The sequence below is a fragment of the Acipenser ruthenus genome, chromosome 7 (genome assembly GCF_902713425.1).
Source record: "Acipenser ruthenus chromosome 7, fAciRut3.2 maternal haplotype, whole genome shotgun sequence".
Taxonomy (NCBI): Eukaryota; Metazoa; Chordata; class Actinopteri; order Acipenseriformes; family Acipenseridae; genus Acipenser; species Acipenser ruthenus.
In genome coordinates this window covers 46354910-46370728 of record NC_081195.1, presented here as the reverse complement: position 1 = coordinate 46370728, position 15819 = coordinate 46354910, and the positions used below count along the sequence as shown (strand labels likewise).

The 15819-nt window shown below is 37.1% G+C and overlaps 1 protein-coding gene across 1 annotated transcript in view; it reads left to right on the top strand.

The window, feature by feature from the left end:
• gsap (gamma-secretase activating protein) overlaps nucleotides 1-15819 on the top strand; it is a 31450-nt gene that overhangs the window by 9403 nt on the left and 6228 nt on the right. The window contains exons 13-27 of the mRNA XM_034026476.3: nucleotides 858-935; nucleotides 1873-1950; nucleotides 2795-2887; nucleotides 3440-3660; nucleotides 4463-4532; nucleotides 4652-4734; nucleotides 5124-5183; nucleotides 5657-5791; nucleotides 5890-5948; nucleotides 6137-6168; nucleotides 8779-8840; nucleotides 9742-9837; nucleotides 12090-12160; nucleotides 12480-12574; nucleotides 14208-14327. Of these exons, the coding sequence (XP_033882367.3) occupies nucleotides 858-935; nucleotides 1873-1950; nucleotides 2795-2887; nucleotides 3440-3660; nucleotides 4463-4532; nucleotides 4652-4734; nucleotides 5124-5183; nucleotides 5657-5791; nucleotides 5890-5948; nucleotides 6137-6168; nucleotides 8779-8840; nucleotides 9742-9837; nucleotides 12090-12160; nucleotides 12480-12574; nucleotides 14208-14327 (1353 nt within the window). The remainder of the gene's footprint in view (nucleotides 1-857; nucleotides 936-1872; nucleotides 1951-2794; nucleotides 2888-3439; nucleotides 3661-4462; nucleotides 4533-4651; nucleotides 4735-5123; nucleotides 5184-5656; nucleotides 5792-5889; nucleotides 5949-6136; nucleotides 6169-8778; nucleotides 8841-9741; nucleotides 9838-12089; nucleotides 12161-12479; nucleotides 12575-14207; nucleotides 14328-15819) is intronic.

Genomic DNA, 15819 nt, shown 5'->3' with positions numbered 1-15819 from the left:
GTTTGAAGTATTTGGGAGTGGGGGGGCAAAAAGTGGAGAACATGGCTGAATTTTTTTAAGCATCCCCGTCATTGCCGCTTCTACAACTGCTGAGATCCCATAACCCATTTCAACTTGCAGCTTCATATTGTCAGTGTTACGTAAACTCCTGAAGCAAAATCTAACCGCACCCTTCACTCTGACCTGTGAACTAAGATGGCTGCCATAATGGGGTCATGTTGTTTAACTATCTGCTGTATAGAGATCACTTCATGTTTACAAACCCTTCAGTCTGAGTGACATTCCAGTTTTTTTGTTTTAGTTTAATAACACGCTGTTTGTTTTTTTCTTTTCTTTTTTTTATACTTTACTCTATTTCATCTTGAAACCTACAGAGAGTAAGTGTGAAGTATTAACAAACATGTAAAAATGACTTTAAATGCCTTAGTAATTCAAATGGAAATACTATAATCTCTTATTGCTTGATTCTGCATATTATTTATTCGGCTTGCTTGCTTGATTGCGCCTGCTGCTTAGGTTTTCTGAAGCCATTTTTTTTGGACCTGTGCTCCATTCATTGGCATATAATATTGAAGAAAGAATGGACCCTGTGATTCTTAAAAATTAAAAAAGAAGATAATTACATAACAAAGGGATTAAAAATGTGAATGTATTTAGAAAGCATGTCATTTGAATGACGTTCTTTAATAGAACAGATGTAATTGATTTTTTCAGAAAAAAAAGTGTAATCAATTATAAAGATTCGAAATATAATTTAAACTTCTATCCTTATAATAAAAAAATGATCCCCCCTCACATGTTGATTGTGAGAATCGGTGGAATGCAATGAAATAACTTATTAATTTTAATTTTTTTAGGAAGCATGTGTGTGTGCTACAGTCACCCTGTACGTGCCACTGAGGAAGTCTCATACACAGTTGCTTTTGTTCATAGAGGTATGTGTCAGTAATTGTCTTAATGCACATGTGGGCAGTCCTACATCTTGACAAAGTACATGGTTATAGAAAATTGCAGAGATGCCAAACTTGGATGAGGTCAGAGAGTTTTGCCAGAGGATGTATGTCAGTGCTGAAGATGCATGGTGAGGTGACAAAACAAGGAGCAGTTTTAAAATTAGCTTTGTTAATATTAGAATTCAGATACTGTTTTAATTGCACCAAAACATATACCATTATGACAAGTTTCAGTCAGTTTGCACACTATATTGAGTACATGTACCCGGTCTTAACTTCTGCATGTCATAAACATTTCTGTATGTTTTGCAACATTGGCAACAATGTGGTTTGGTTGAAATTTGGCTCCTGATAGAAAAGGATAATTCATAATAGAAGCAGAAAGCAACCTCAGTCTTCACATACTTTATCAGTAATGACATCCAAAACATGTTGTGGTAGATTGCCTACATAGCATGTGTTAATCTGCAATTAGTGAATCACGATATTTTTCCCTTGTGGCTTCATGTTGACAGCTCCTGGGAACTGTACTGTTTAGAAAGTAATATACAGGGCCACTCTGGTGGGCTGTGCCTGGGCTCTGTCCTTAATTTGAATTTATTCTTGGAAGAAATGATAAACTTTGTCTGCTCCATAAGTCATTTCTGGGAACCGTATTGGATTTAGTTTAAACCAGCAAATACAGATACTTTACTTTTTTGGAGAGCTGAGTCCAGGCTGGGCTATAAAGTACAATATTTATCTAGTTCACACAGTCAGTGCTGGTGGACATAGCTTAGGGTATTTGCACTGACGTCACTTGTTTAGTAAGCCTGGAATCAGCTCTCCTATACATTAATGAATGAAGTTGAGAAATTAAATTACCATACTGTTGTAAAAAAAAAAAAAAACTAAAGTGTTTGATCTTTTTAACTTCTAGGTTACAGTAAAACATTTACAGTGGCTTTGGAAGGAGCTGGTGCCCCTCTTCTGAACCAGATGTTTTGTATAAACCTGGGTAAGCTGGGAAAGCACTGAGATTTTTTTTTATATTTTAAAGATGAAATAAATAAGCTACGCCTGGGTAAAAGCCACCTACCGCTCACCAGGCTGCAGCTGTGTTTTTCTTTCTCTCTTCAAGCTGACATGTTCTGGGTCACTTACTCTCCTTCAATAGCTGCTATTTCTTTTGTCTTCAGTTTTATATGTAGGTGTTCCCTTTGGGTATTCCCATTATTTCGGAAATACATTGTACTTGCCCTTTTCTAGTTTAATCTTCAAGGCAGTTCTGGGAACAACACCACTTTACTGGGATCAATCACTTGACCTAGTTTTGAGAAAGGAACAGACTCGGGATTGTAGAACTGGGTAGACGATTCACTACAGAATCTCAACAGATTCATCAGACCCCAGCACTTCTGGAATTCATAGCTTGCCCAAATGCTTGCATGTACCATCATTATTGTAGTGTAACATGCACTCTTTTACACATTTTAGGCAAATTTCTGTATTGAGGTTATGCATTATATACCAGTAAGGTGTACCATATACTTAGGTTATAGTATTGTATATACTATTGTCTATATTGTGATTATGCTTGGGTAGTAAACTCGGTGCACATGGTACAATGAATATAACCCAAGGCTATTCACTCATGCCTTATACTCGGGTGTAGGTTATGCATGGGGTGTAAATAATAAACTAAGCATTACAGTATAAATGGTTCATTATTTCTTAGCAGATATATGGTATAACCACAGTGAAATACTCATGCATCTTCATCTTCGAGTTTCTATTTTCAAAAGATAAATAAATAAATTGCTGCTAGTGTTTTTCACAGTATCCCTTTTTTATATTTGCAGATTTTTATGTAGCTGTTTGCTTGCCAGGACACTACCTGCATTTTATTAACACTAGACATCCCGATTTAGCTTGCCACAGTCTCTTTCTATCAGGTAAGAATCTCAGTGTCTTTAACTAGGTGGGCAAAATACAACATCATGTACAGTATACCAGTGTACGCACTAACACGCAACGTGCAGATTTTTTTGGAGAAGACGATTGTCTATTCATGGATACCAAGATATTTTGTAAGCAAGCAGCTTATGGCTAATAAGTACAGGACACCTGTATTTTGTAATCTCATAGAATTACTGTTAATAGTTTTGTTTGTAAAGTTAAGGCAACTGGGTGATTTCCTATAAAAGCATTTAAAAACCACTGGGAGGAAATGTGTTTATCTTTCAGCTTTTGAAGAATCCACTCCGTGCTCTGTTAAAGTGTGCAGAGGTGTGTGCAGATGGACACCATTTGTTTGAAATCTAAATAAGGCTTTTAGTTGGAGTGAAAAATCCTTGGTTTGGGGTCCAAGCTCAGCTGCTGACACCTGGTTTGACCTCCAGTGTGCCTCTGCTCCTCGCTGCTGTAAGAATGGATCAACACTGGCAATAAGCTGTTTTACTTATTATCAAGCACAGCGCATGAGAATTGAGTGTTTTCTATTTTAGGTGAAGACGCCAGCATCCATTCATTAAACCCCAACAGCACTGTACTGTCCCTGTCCGAAGCCATGGTGTTAGATGTTCAGGCAGGGAAGGTGTTTAAAGCAAGCATGAGCCAGTCATCCCTGCTGGAGCTCCTGTACAAGAGCAGGCAGGACTGCCACATTTTGGCAGCACTGCACTGTGCTGTCATATATCTTTCATCGGACGCTGATGTAGAACTGGAGGTGAGGAAGCAAGTTGTCTTCGGCTGCACCCCAATGTGTGTCTTACATTAATTAAACACATGTTACTGTATACCAGATGAATGTGGTTTGAAGGTTCAGAAAGTTAGTGTTCCTGTGCAAATTAATGGAAGGACTGTCCCTTATTTACAGAAATTAGTTTTGAAATGTATAATTGGATTCAACAAAATAAAAAAAAAGTTGTGGTAATTTGTTGGTTACAGTTGGATCTGTAAGTATTGCAGCTGGTTCCTAAGCAAGCTATGTATCCGTCAGGGAAAGCACATGGACTATGTTATTGTTGGGGTATAACAGATTTTATTTGACAGTTTTTTGAACTTAACATGCATTCTCTGTTTTATACTTTAATTATAGGGATCATAGCTACCGCTCTATTCAGTGTATTGGACAATATAAAATGCATTCTATCAGCACAAGGCATTGCAAGATATTATTGGGATAGTTTAAAGCTGTTCTTAAGTATTTTTTTTTCTAAGTGGAATAAAAATATACAAATGTTTCAAAACTAGGAACAAACATCTTGCAGTTTTTTTAGTTGCGTTCTTCCTAGTCAGGGACACCTAGCACTTTTCTTAATTTTGACAACGTGGAGAAAACTGCACACATAGCTTTGTGGTATAACTTTGCAAATGTACCACTAGCATCATAACAGACCCACTGCATTGTTTTATAGTATTTTATATGATAATCTAAGACTCTGGAACCCACATATGAGAACTAAAAATGGAAGATATGTATGGTGGCCTAAAGATTGTTCCATTTATTATTATTTTTTTTTAAATAGATTATGCGCTGGATTTGTGACAATGTAACAAGATTAGGCAGTTTTGATCACATTCAGGAATTCCTATTGGGTAAGTATCATATGCACCTCACACCTCTATCTTGTGTGTATCTACATTGTTGAGACCCTGGTAGTGTGTGTGTAGATGTCCAAGGGACTGATGAAGTACTTCTAATGTTTTGATTGCAGCTTCGTTGTATGGAAAAATCCATCTGCAGTCTCTCTGCCTGGATAAAGTTCTCCCTTACACGACCATGGTTCACTGGGAAGGGGTAAGGCATATCCTGTATACAGCATCAGTCTTGTATATGCAGTGTCAATACAAAGTGATTTGCCTTCTAATTGCTTTGAAGAATGCTGTCCATCCCCAGGGTTTGTGGGTCCCTGTGAAAATACTGCTTTGTTATGTCATCTCGATGATTCCGAAAGACAACCTGTGCCGTTTTAGACACTGCATGCAGTATTAATCCAGTCAGCTACAATATGAGCTGCAGGGCCCTCTGTCCTCGAATGTTGTTGCTGAATGCTTGGCCAACTCAGTCAGCTTGCACAACAGTCTGTATAAAGCCCTGTACATATATTATTCTGCCTCAACTTTACATGTGAAATAGATAATAACGCTTTGTCATATATTAATTGAATCCTTTGTTTCTTTTAACAGGAAATTCCCAGTGTCACGTGCACCACTGAACTCCTGTCACAGCCTGTTTTAAGAGAAAAGGTCATTAAAAAAAAATCAATAATACAATTATACATGGCATAATGCAGGGGTAGTTTGAGAAAGTAGTAGTTTCCTGCGAGCTGTGTTCTTACTCTTAGACCGAGGGTGTGTGATCAAATCCATTTGTTTATGGTACTGTACTAAAACAGTGCAGTAGGTGGCGCATGAGATGCATGTGAAAAACCTGTGTAATACATTTATGGCTTCATAATTTAAAAAAGAAAAAAATAAGATCTGAAAACCTTCAAACTGAATGATTTACTTAAGTTGTGCATTACTTTTTTTGTATGTGCTTTTCAATGAATCTCAGTAGATTTGGTTCTGAATGCAGTACAGTCGCATACAAATATACACTTGCTAGTATATACTTACTAGTTATTATTTTAATTATAATAAGAACTAGCAAATTCAGGTGGCAGAATGAAATTGGATCAATAAATACATTCATTATACATTTTCTTCTTTTTTTTAAGGCTAGAAATCTCAAAGGATATTGGGAAGAATTACACTGGAACATGGAAACTATGAAGTATTTAGATGCCGTTCCAAATCCAAGATACAAAAACAATCTAATCAGCGGGGAGTGGACTAAATTACTGGCTGAAATGGTAACAGAAGACTGAGCAAATCCAACTTGCATAATAAATAGAAGATAGTTAAGTAGCATTGAAATGTTTTTGTAGTTAAAATGAATTGTTGCTTTCAGAACGCTGAGGAAAAGAAGATGTCCACTCAATTAAGACATGTCCTGGAGAACACCAAAAAGTAGGTGGACCAGACATGTGTTTTTTTTTGTGTATGTAAAATATCAGGTTATGATCATTTAAAAACAGTCCAACACATCAACAGGCATTTTGGTACTGTATACCCGCAGCTTACTTGTCAAATTAGGACATCTTTGTTTTCTCTTTAATTCTGTATACATATATTTATATGTTTTTATTTTATTTTAGGGTTCTTTCAATTGTCGACACTTGGTGCTTGGGTGAGTTGCTATTTTATATGTTGGAGATGTAAGTGTAATGCACTATCAACATGCACATCTCAGGCAGATATTCTAGGCTGCTTTTTTTCTGCTATCCAACGTATGTTAGAGCCAGCTTGTACAGTCCTTTTACCAGCCTCCAATGACCAGTGTAATAGTCTATTGGGGATTTTATAAAAGTAAAATTGATTAATATCAGACTTCAAATACTGCCGTCTAAATCTGATGCTATTTTAACTGCTGATCCTCCTGCCTTTTACTGGGACTGTTTAACTGACTTTGCAGAAATTACTCCTTTTGGTCTATCTGAGCTAGTTGCTAAAATGAATTCCTCCAGCTGCACTTTAGATCCTATTCCCACCTCCTATTAAAGTCCTGTTTACCATCCTTGTGCACTTTTGTAATTAGTTTAATTAATGAATTGCTGAGATCTGGTGTGGTTCCCTCATCTTGCAAACTGGCTGCTGTTACTACGTTACTGAAAAAAAGAAATCTAGATTTTAATGTTCTATGTGCTAGTGGCACAGCTTCAGTCCCACTTAAGTGCTTAATCCGCTTCATGAACCTTTTCAGTCTGGTTTTAGATCTGCACATAACACAGCCTTTGTTAAGGTGTTAAATGATTTATTGATGGCCGCAGACTCGGGTTCCCTATCTATTCTTGTTCTGTTGGACTTAAGTGCTGCTTTTGATACCATCAACCATGACATTCTTTTACATCGTTTAAAGGACATATTTGGTCATTCTGGTACTGTCCTTCAGGGGTTTACTTCCTACCTGTCCAATCGAAAACAGTTTGTCACCTTCGGTGGTTTTAACCTGATATCAGTTCTGTTACATCTGGTGTTCCCCGGGGTTCTGTTCTGGGACCGGTTCTATTCAATATTTATGTGTTCCCTCTTGGTCAAATAATCAGTCGTTATGGAATTCAATATCATTGCTACGCCGATGACACCCAAATCTATCTCCAGACTCAACCTGATGTTTCTGTGGCTGTTTCTGTGCTTTAATAATTGTATGACAGATATATAAATATGGATGCAGAAAAATTTCTTGCAATTAAACTGAAGCAAGACAGAGGTCATGTTAGTTGGTACTCCTCACCAGGCTAGTATAGTTCATAATTTCAGGTTGTTTATTGAAGGACGTGAGACCAGTCCAACCCCTGAAGTGACACACTTAGGTGGGAGGTTAGACTCAACACTGTCTTTTGAGGCATCAAGAATATCTGCAAAGTGTCCTTTTTACATTTGCGAAACATTGCTCGCCTGAGATCATCCTTATCATTGTCTGATGCAGAGAAACTAATACCTAACTTCATCTCATCTAGATTGGACTGTTGTAGTTCTTTGTTTGCTGGAGTTTCTAAAAAAGCAATTCAAAGGCTGCAATATGTACAAAATAGTGCTGCACTGGTGCTAACAAAAACAAGAAAGCACAACCATATATCTTAGCATATCTTCACGCTTACCGGTTAAATACAGAATTGATGACAAGATTTTTCTGCTTACTTTCAAGTGTTTACATGGCTTGGATCCAGCTTCCTTGAAGGATATGCTTTGTTAGTATGTGCCCCAGCGCAATTTACGATCTGCCAGTTGTGCCAAACTAATTGTGCTTAGGACAAGGCTGCGAACGATGGGCGATCTGGCCTTTTGTTCTGTGGCCCCTCGCCTCTGTAATGATTTGCTGAGACATTTGAAGGACTGTGAGGTTACTGAGGCTTTTAAATCTGGTCTAAAGACTCATTTTTATCGATTGGCTTTTTTGTAGTTGGTTGTTTTTTTAATATGTGTTCATTGTTTTTATTTGACCTGTAAAGTACTTTGAAAATTGTAATGAAAGGTGCTATACAAAATAAATGTATTATTATTAATATTATTGTTGTTATAATATTGACAAGGATGTTTAAAAATCTGCACTGCAACTAAACATTCCTTACATCTAGATATTTTTTAACTGTAAATGTGCCTTTATTAGCTTTAGACTCGTATACTGCACATCTTGCATGCATGAACAGTAGCTTTATTTAGGACTTAGAAAGGTGTTTCTTTCTAGAGCTACACTACATCACACTGATGACAGCACCCCCTAGCCCTGGCATACAGGAGGATTTCCCAAGAGCTTTAACCTAGCCAACCTTGTGAGCATGTCTGTGGAACAGCTATTGCCAGCTGCTGTATGTCTCCAAACATTCTTGAACGCGTACTTGAGTTCACAAGTCCTCATTGAGGTTTGAATCCATTGCAATACCACTGGGAGAACACATACAAACATCTGTGCAAACATAGCTGCTTTACAAAAATAGTTGTGTCTTGAGCTACTGTACACCAATAGGTGAAAATTAACCAATGCTCTGAAAATATTTTTAGGAAACACATGTCAAAATAGATTGAAAGCAGCCCGACCTTACTCAAGTTGTGCACACGCCAACACTTTATGACACATTGACCGATTCCAGTATTAGAGCAAGGCAGATATCGCTATCCATGATTTCAAATATGTGAGTTTTGCCATCCTTAAGGCCACTAGCATCAGGAAAATTACAATTAAACATCAGAAGGGGTGTGATTTGCTGTGATCAGTAAATGGTCCTCTGGTTTTCTCTAGATAAGAGGGTGGTTCCACTCTTCCAAGAGGAGGATAACCAGCAGAGGGTGCTCATCGGCTTGGTAAGTGAAGTTATTAAACTGCGCTTTTGTTTAATATTAAAGTGAAACTTACCCAGTGGGCAAAATTGGTTGCAGTTACGTCAGATTCCGACGTTGGATATTGGTCAGAATAAGGTTGTATATGGAAGTTTTTCGGACATCTGAACCACAACGTTGTTTGTCAGTTTAACAAGGATGTAACATGGCTCTGTCTCTCACCAAGTCGCCGCCTTTGTGATTTCGCTCGAGCATCTTGTTGACTTATTTTGTATTCTATAATTGGAAGCTTCTGTCGTTTTTAAAAAATAAATAATTTAATTGAATTCACTTCTATATTATCAAATACATTTATAATCTACTGTGCTGTTAAATAAAACCATGGATTGATAATGATTACTACTACTACTACTACTACTACTACTACTACTACTACTACTACTACTACTACTACTACTACTACTACTAATAATAATGATGTACAGATAAAGAAAACTGTGCTCTTTGTTAACACAAAAAAGGTTAAAACTGAAAGGACATTTTGTTTAAACAGACATACCACAACCTAAAATTACCTTAAAATGACATCTGAGACCGACGTTGCCTCAATGTCGTCAAAAAGACGTTGTGCATTGGTTATATTTTGGTTGCCCGACATCACGACTCAAATACAACCAATACACAACGTCAGTATAATGTTGTGTGCCCACTGGGTACAGTGTAAGAAAAGACCAGAAGACAACCAGCAGAGATGTAATAGGGACATTTCCTCTATATTTTTGATTGAAAATTTAAAGTTCTGGAGGATATTTTTCAAACATTTCCAGACTGGTACTAGCGTAATTAAAAACAGTCATGTAAAAAGTGTGAATAGCACAAATACATTTTGAAAATTTGTTTCTAAATTTTTTATTTTTTTTTCTAGATGGTGGACAAGCTCAGAGAGCACCTTTATAGACACGTCGGTCATCTGGGAAAGAAAAAGATTGACACGCTGGTTGTTAATTATGTTGCAACGCTGGTTTGTACCCATTTCTTTAATTTGCTGTACCTTTGAAAACTCTTGTTCTGATGCGTCAGTAAAAGATAGCTGGGTAGCAGCAGGCAGGGGTTCATTGGTGCCAGATTGCACTGGATCCCAGATTCAGTACCTCTTTGTCTGGCAGGTGAGAATTATAACGTTTGTATATTGTGAACTGTATATATATTAATAAAATAATAATTTTAAAAACTTACTTTTTTGTTGCAAAAAACAACTCTAACATGTACAATAAAAACACGCTTTCCTGTTCCATGAATTGAGGGCACTGTAACAAAATAATATTTAAGATGCGACATCTGTGAGTAAGGAAATGTAATAGTTTTTTTTTACACCTCAAACGATGAAAACGCCTAAGTATTAGCACTCTTTAACAACAGTGTCGTCGCTGCTGTTCATCAGATTAGTCGGCCCGCCACTGGTGCTGTTGTTTCAAACCATTAGATAATGTTAAAACATTGCTAGGCAGCTACAGTACAAACACCAACAATAAGGCACAAAACCTTCAAGCAGATGAGAACTTGAAGCATATATATGAATCCGGTACCTTTCTGTTTACAAATTAGCCCCTGGCAACAGGTATCCTCCCACCATGGGGTTCATATTGAAGGAAGTGCAAAGACAAGTTGTCTGAGAGGAATTAAACCATGTCATGGTATAAAACAAGCAAACGCCCTTAGTTTCATGACAGCACAGTTACAATATTGTTCTTGGTAGATTCTTGCTAGTTTTTATACTTTCATTCCTCTCTTAAAAATGTGCCTTTGGTTTTGCATTTGCTTCAGATAGACCCTACGGTGTTCTTGGTTAAACAATGGTACATGCATGTGTACGAGGGTGCTATGCATGTTTTGAGAGATTAAACTTATCAAGGCTTTCTTAGAAAAAATGTTTTCATCCTTATCCTAACCATGTTAGTGCTTCTTCCGCAGACAGCTGAAGTAAAAGAAACTTCAAGTGCAATTTCTGAAATATTGATACAACAGGATATGAGATCTGTCCCTGTCAGTAACCTATTTGCGCACAGGATGAGCTTACAACCACATAGTTTCATGCACGAAGTACAAATACGTCAACCACAAATATCTCTGTAGGGATTAAAACATTTTCCACTCTTTTCGAAACGAAAGAAAGTTAATCCGGACACATACTGGGGCTGTAGCCTCAGTTATTCTAATTGAATATCATCTTTTTTGTCGTTTATGCTGCCTTTTCACTTTGGCACTGCATCAGATAATAGTGCATCTCATTATTTACAGTACTTTATATTTGCTGTTTTCAAAACCTGACTTTGATCCATGTGCAGTTGCTGTGTTTCCACTGTGCCCACCTGGAGAGTGTGTGGTTTTATTGATCAGGGTCGCTGCAAAAAACATGTGGATTGATACATTTCAGCCAAGACCACACAAGGTGCTAGACAAAATGAATTTGAACTTTATGGTTCTGCTACTAATTTGAAAATGTCTTGTTGAAAGCCAGAATTAACACTTCCAAAAGTCGAATGAAACTTACATGCTGCTTTGTAGTTTTCCATATTAACGAAAAACTGACAAAAATTGAAAAATGCGACATTTAGAAATACTGTTCTACTGTTATGGTTTCCGGTAGACACTTGCGATATGATTTTGTAGTTTTGTTTGATTACATGATGTTAAATAAAGTATCTAAATTATGTTCATAAAGTTTAATTTTTTTGTTTAACTATGTCTCAGTCCTAAAATTCTATGTGATGGTAAACTTTTGGTCATATCTGTAAATCTCTGTTATGTGAAATCAAAAAAGAGAGTTTTAATATCAACACAACAGAGCTATGTTACTAATAGTGAGAATTCAAAATACTATATATTTTTTTCTGAATAACATAGGTTCAGGTAGGTTCAGTTACGCTGAACAAATCGACAACCTGCATTTAAAATGATCATGATTATTTTAACTTTAAACAAACTTGCAGATATTCTTGAATTATTGCTGACTAAACTGAAATGAACTCAGGCATGAAGTATAGGTTGCCATTGTTGCTGTTATTGATTTCTGTTATACATTCCAATGGTTTAAATATTCTGTACATTTGAGAAATGGGTTGTTGACGTGGCAGTACCACACACACAGTTGTACTGTATAAGAAGTGTGTACAGCGTGTGTGTGTGCGTTCTGTATGTCTGTGTGCAATCATGAATTGAATGTGTAATGCGGTTAACCTGGTATGTTTTTTTTAAAATTTTTCTCCTTCATAGCTGGAGCTGGTCAGGCAGATACTGGAGACAATGTGGATTAAATATAGTCTCAGCTTCCAAGTGCTTTGCTTGTGAGTACTTTACATGCAGGGAACTTGTGAGAGTTGAACCCTCTGTGATGATACAAAGCCTTAGAACTAATTTACTAGTGATAAATCCTTGGTCATATTTATGAACAAGTGTGTGTGTGTGTGTGTGTGTGTGTGTGTGTTTTCATGTATGCATGTGACAGTTTGTAACTGCATTTAAACAAAACTCACTCCCCTTAAGTATTGCCAACATGCCAATGCCAGCATGCAGGCCTGAGAATTATAGCACATCATCAGATAATCTTACAGCATCCAGTTTGAGACAGTATTGTTTTTTATTGATTTATTCTGCTGAACCTAGCAAACAGCAAGGCAGCTCTGCTGAGTGGGCTGTGTTCCATGTGATGAGCAAGATATTGGAAGCTGCCAAAGGCCTGTGTTTGCCACTGCCTCCCGGTAAGTCACCCAATAGTTTTTGTAATGTTTGTGTCTGCTTCTCTTTCGGCTTTGAACAATGAAAAAAATTATATGTATTTCTCAGATAGACCAAACATTTGTATACACCGAGCATCAAAAGAAACTTATCACTATTATAACACGTTTATTTTCGAAAAAAATAAGGTATATAAATGATGGACATTGACAGTGTTTTTGGTTTCTTTTTAATCACCTTGACCATGACACACTTGAGTGACTATGACTGACGCAAATGCACTTAATCACCTAATTAGAGAGACTGTTGATTGGACACTGGATATGGAGTGATTTCAGCTGTTGAATTGCAAGCTTGAATAAAAGCAATAAAGAAAATCACAGAAAAAAAACAATATGCCACGTCTGTCAAGAGAGCAGCGCCTTCGTGCAATCGGCATGTTGCAGGCTGAACTAGGGCAGCGTACTGTGGCTCGCCGTCTTGGGTGCTCACAGCCAGCAATTTCAAACCTGGAGAGACGGTATAACCAGACACTCTGTCAATGACAGGCCACGAACTGGGAGACCAAGAGTCACAACACCTTCCCAAGATCGACAGATCATTTTGCAGCATCTTCGTGATGTCAGTTGTTAATCAGCACAATAAAAAGTCACTGCACCTGCTCTTGTCATTTTTTGATCACATCTAGTGAATTTTATCCAAACATAAGTGATAAGTTTCTTTTTATGCTCACATATAAGTGATACGTTTCATTTGATGCTCAAATATAAGTGATACGTTTCATTTGATGCTCAAATATAAGTGATAAGTTTCTTTTGATGCTCAGTATATATATATTTTTAAATAGATGTTATTTTCATGTCTATACAGTTCAGGGATCAAATCAAATGTGACAGCTGAAAAATTCTGTAGAAATGACCAATGTGTTGGAGCCAAAACCCACTGTGGTTGAAGTTACAGAGGAAAACCTTGCTTAGTAAATCGATGGATTCAGAAATAAAACCGTAATAACACAGAGAAGCCTGTCTAAGGCGGTTCCTATGTTTACAAAGGGACATATACAAATACATTGCATGGTATCTGTGCTTTATGTGTGCTCAGTGGCAAACCTGTTTCTAGATTTTTTTTTTTTGTATTTCTGTTGTAGCTTGGATAACTAGTACCCAGTACTTGTAGCAAACTACACATAAATCACAAAGGAATCCCACTCATTAAATTAGTTTGCCAAGATGAATTGTTGTGTACTTATTGGCCAAGTCCAGAATGTGTGAAATATTAGACATTTAACTTGAAGAAACTTGAAGTATTGTTTTAAATGCTTTGTTATAAAAGGTTTTCACAAAAGCAATGTACTGGTCTTAACAAACTGTTAGAGATACTATTTACTGTTATTTAGGATAAAGGATAACTACAAACTCTCAGAATTGAGCTCATTAGGGTTTATATTGAGTTACATATTGTCTGCTTTAGTATAAGGACATTGATGGTCAGGGCAAACCTCAATACAAGACTCAGTGAACATGCTGTACAACTATCGTTTCTGTATCAGTTATTTCTAAGAGTCTTAGGTTTCCCTCTTTTAGCATCTGCCTTTTGTGTTGGCTTTTAAAAACTAGCTGAAAAGTAAGAATTGTGTTTGAAATCCTTCCACGGCAGGGTTTCACTCTCTTCACACTGTGCTGGGGGTCCGCTGTCTTCCCATTCACACGTTTCTGCTATACATCGACCATGGTGTACTTCACCTGACTGAAACCTTTGTGACAAGACTCCTGAAAGGTAGGGCATTTCAATTCTTCATTCTATCGTCATTCCAAAAGGCCCAGGTATTCAAAAGGTTTGCGCACCGCGCAGAGGGTATGAGTAAGGGATACACATGTGCAGGCTGCATCCACAGGCAGCGTTCTTGGCCGGCTCCATGCTGAGATTCACGTCTTCGGGGCTTCTGAATAGAGTAGTGTTTTCAGCATTGTGGGTTTGTTTTACAGTCCACACTTCTGTAAATATGTTTATGTATAGTATAAGGAGCACGGTTCGGAGCTACTCAGAACACCGGCTGACAGGTGTGTTTCTGTAAAATAAAGAGACGAGTTTGATGCTACAGAGATATTTTGTCTGTCTCCTTCATGTTGACACTTACCAGTTAGCAAATCGCTACAGTATTTTAAGTTTTATATGTTGAACACTATCCTGTGGTCGATTTGTTTCATTTCTCCATTTAGTAACTTTTCATATATTTGTGGGGGTGGGCATGCAACTTCAGGGGTGCCAATGCTACCAATGTGTGTTGAGCTTTGATTCTGCATTCCATGTGCAGGTTACATTTGAGTGTAGACTCGTCTGAGGAATATTAGTATGTACTGTACACCTATGGTATTATTAATAGTCCATTGTCGTGTAGTATTCCAATTCTGCGCATTCACATGTAGCTCTTGTGCATTATGCTATATTGGTATTGAATGCGCAGGTGGTTTTGCGAGCAAAAAACTGCTATTTTTCAACTTCGCACAACTGTTTTGTGCCGTGTTGAAAAATATAAATTTTTGTACAAAAGCACACATTTTTGCAAGGCACAAATTTTGCAAGGGGATTGTGCATCGCTTCGAATATCTGGGCCCTAGTCTTGTTAAGAACAAACATAAGAAATTGTCTATGTCAGAAGTCATTTTTTAGGTTGTTTGCTGTCGGAAGGTGTTAGGTGATCCTAATGCCATCATAGTCTTTAGATGAAACGGTAAAAAAAAGCATTTTCTGGAGACCTGATGTGTTCTCATTTTAGTACAGAGTGTGGCAGGACTGATTATCTTTAAACATAGTCCAGGGGATCACATTAGTACTGGACCAGCTTCAGGTTGTAGTTTCAAAACTTTGAGAACAGCATACATTGTTTTAATAGGTTTCAGTATATCCAGGGAAAATCTCACTTTTAATGTTATTGAACTGCAGTCTTTGTAGTTAGTCGAACTATTACTTTTCCCTGCAGGATTTGCTCAAAAAAAAAAAAAAAAAAAAAAGAGAAAGGCTTGCATATAAATAGCAATTTGTAATTGCATACAGGAAGGAAAATCCCGAGAGCCTAATTTGCTGTTTTATCAAAGGATCGTAATTTGGGATAAAGGGGAAAAGATTTATTTAAATAACAGATGGGGCAAAATATATATAATTTGGAACTTAATAATAAAATAAAAACAATCAATAAACATCCAATGCTTGGAGCATTAGCTGTCGCTGCTGTATCCTTCTGAAATTCCTTTAAAAATCACAAAGTTCA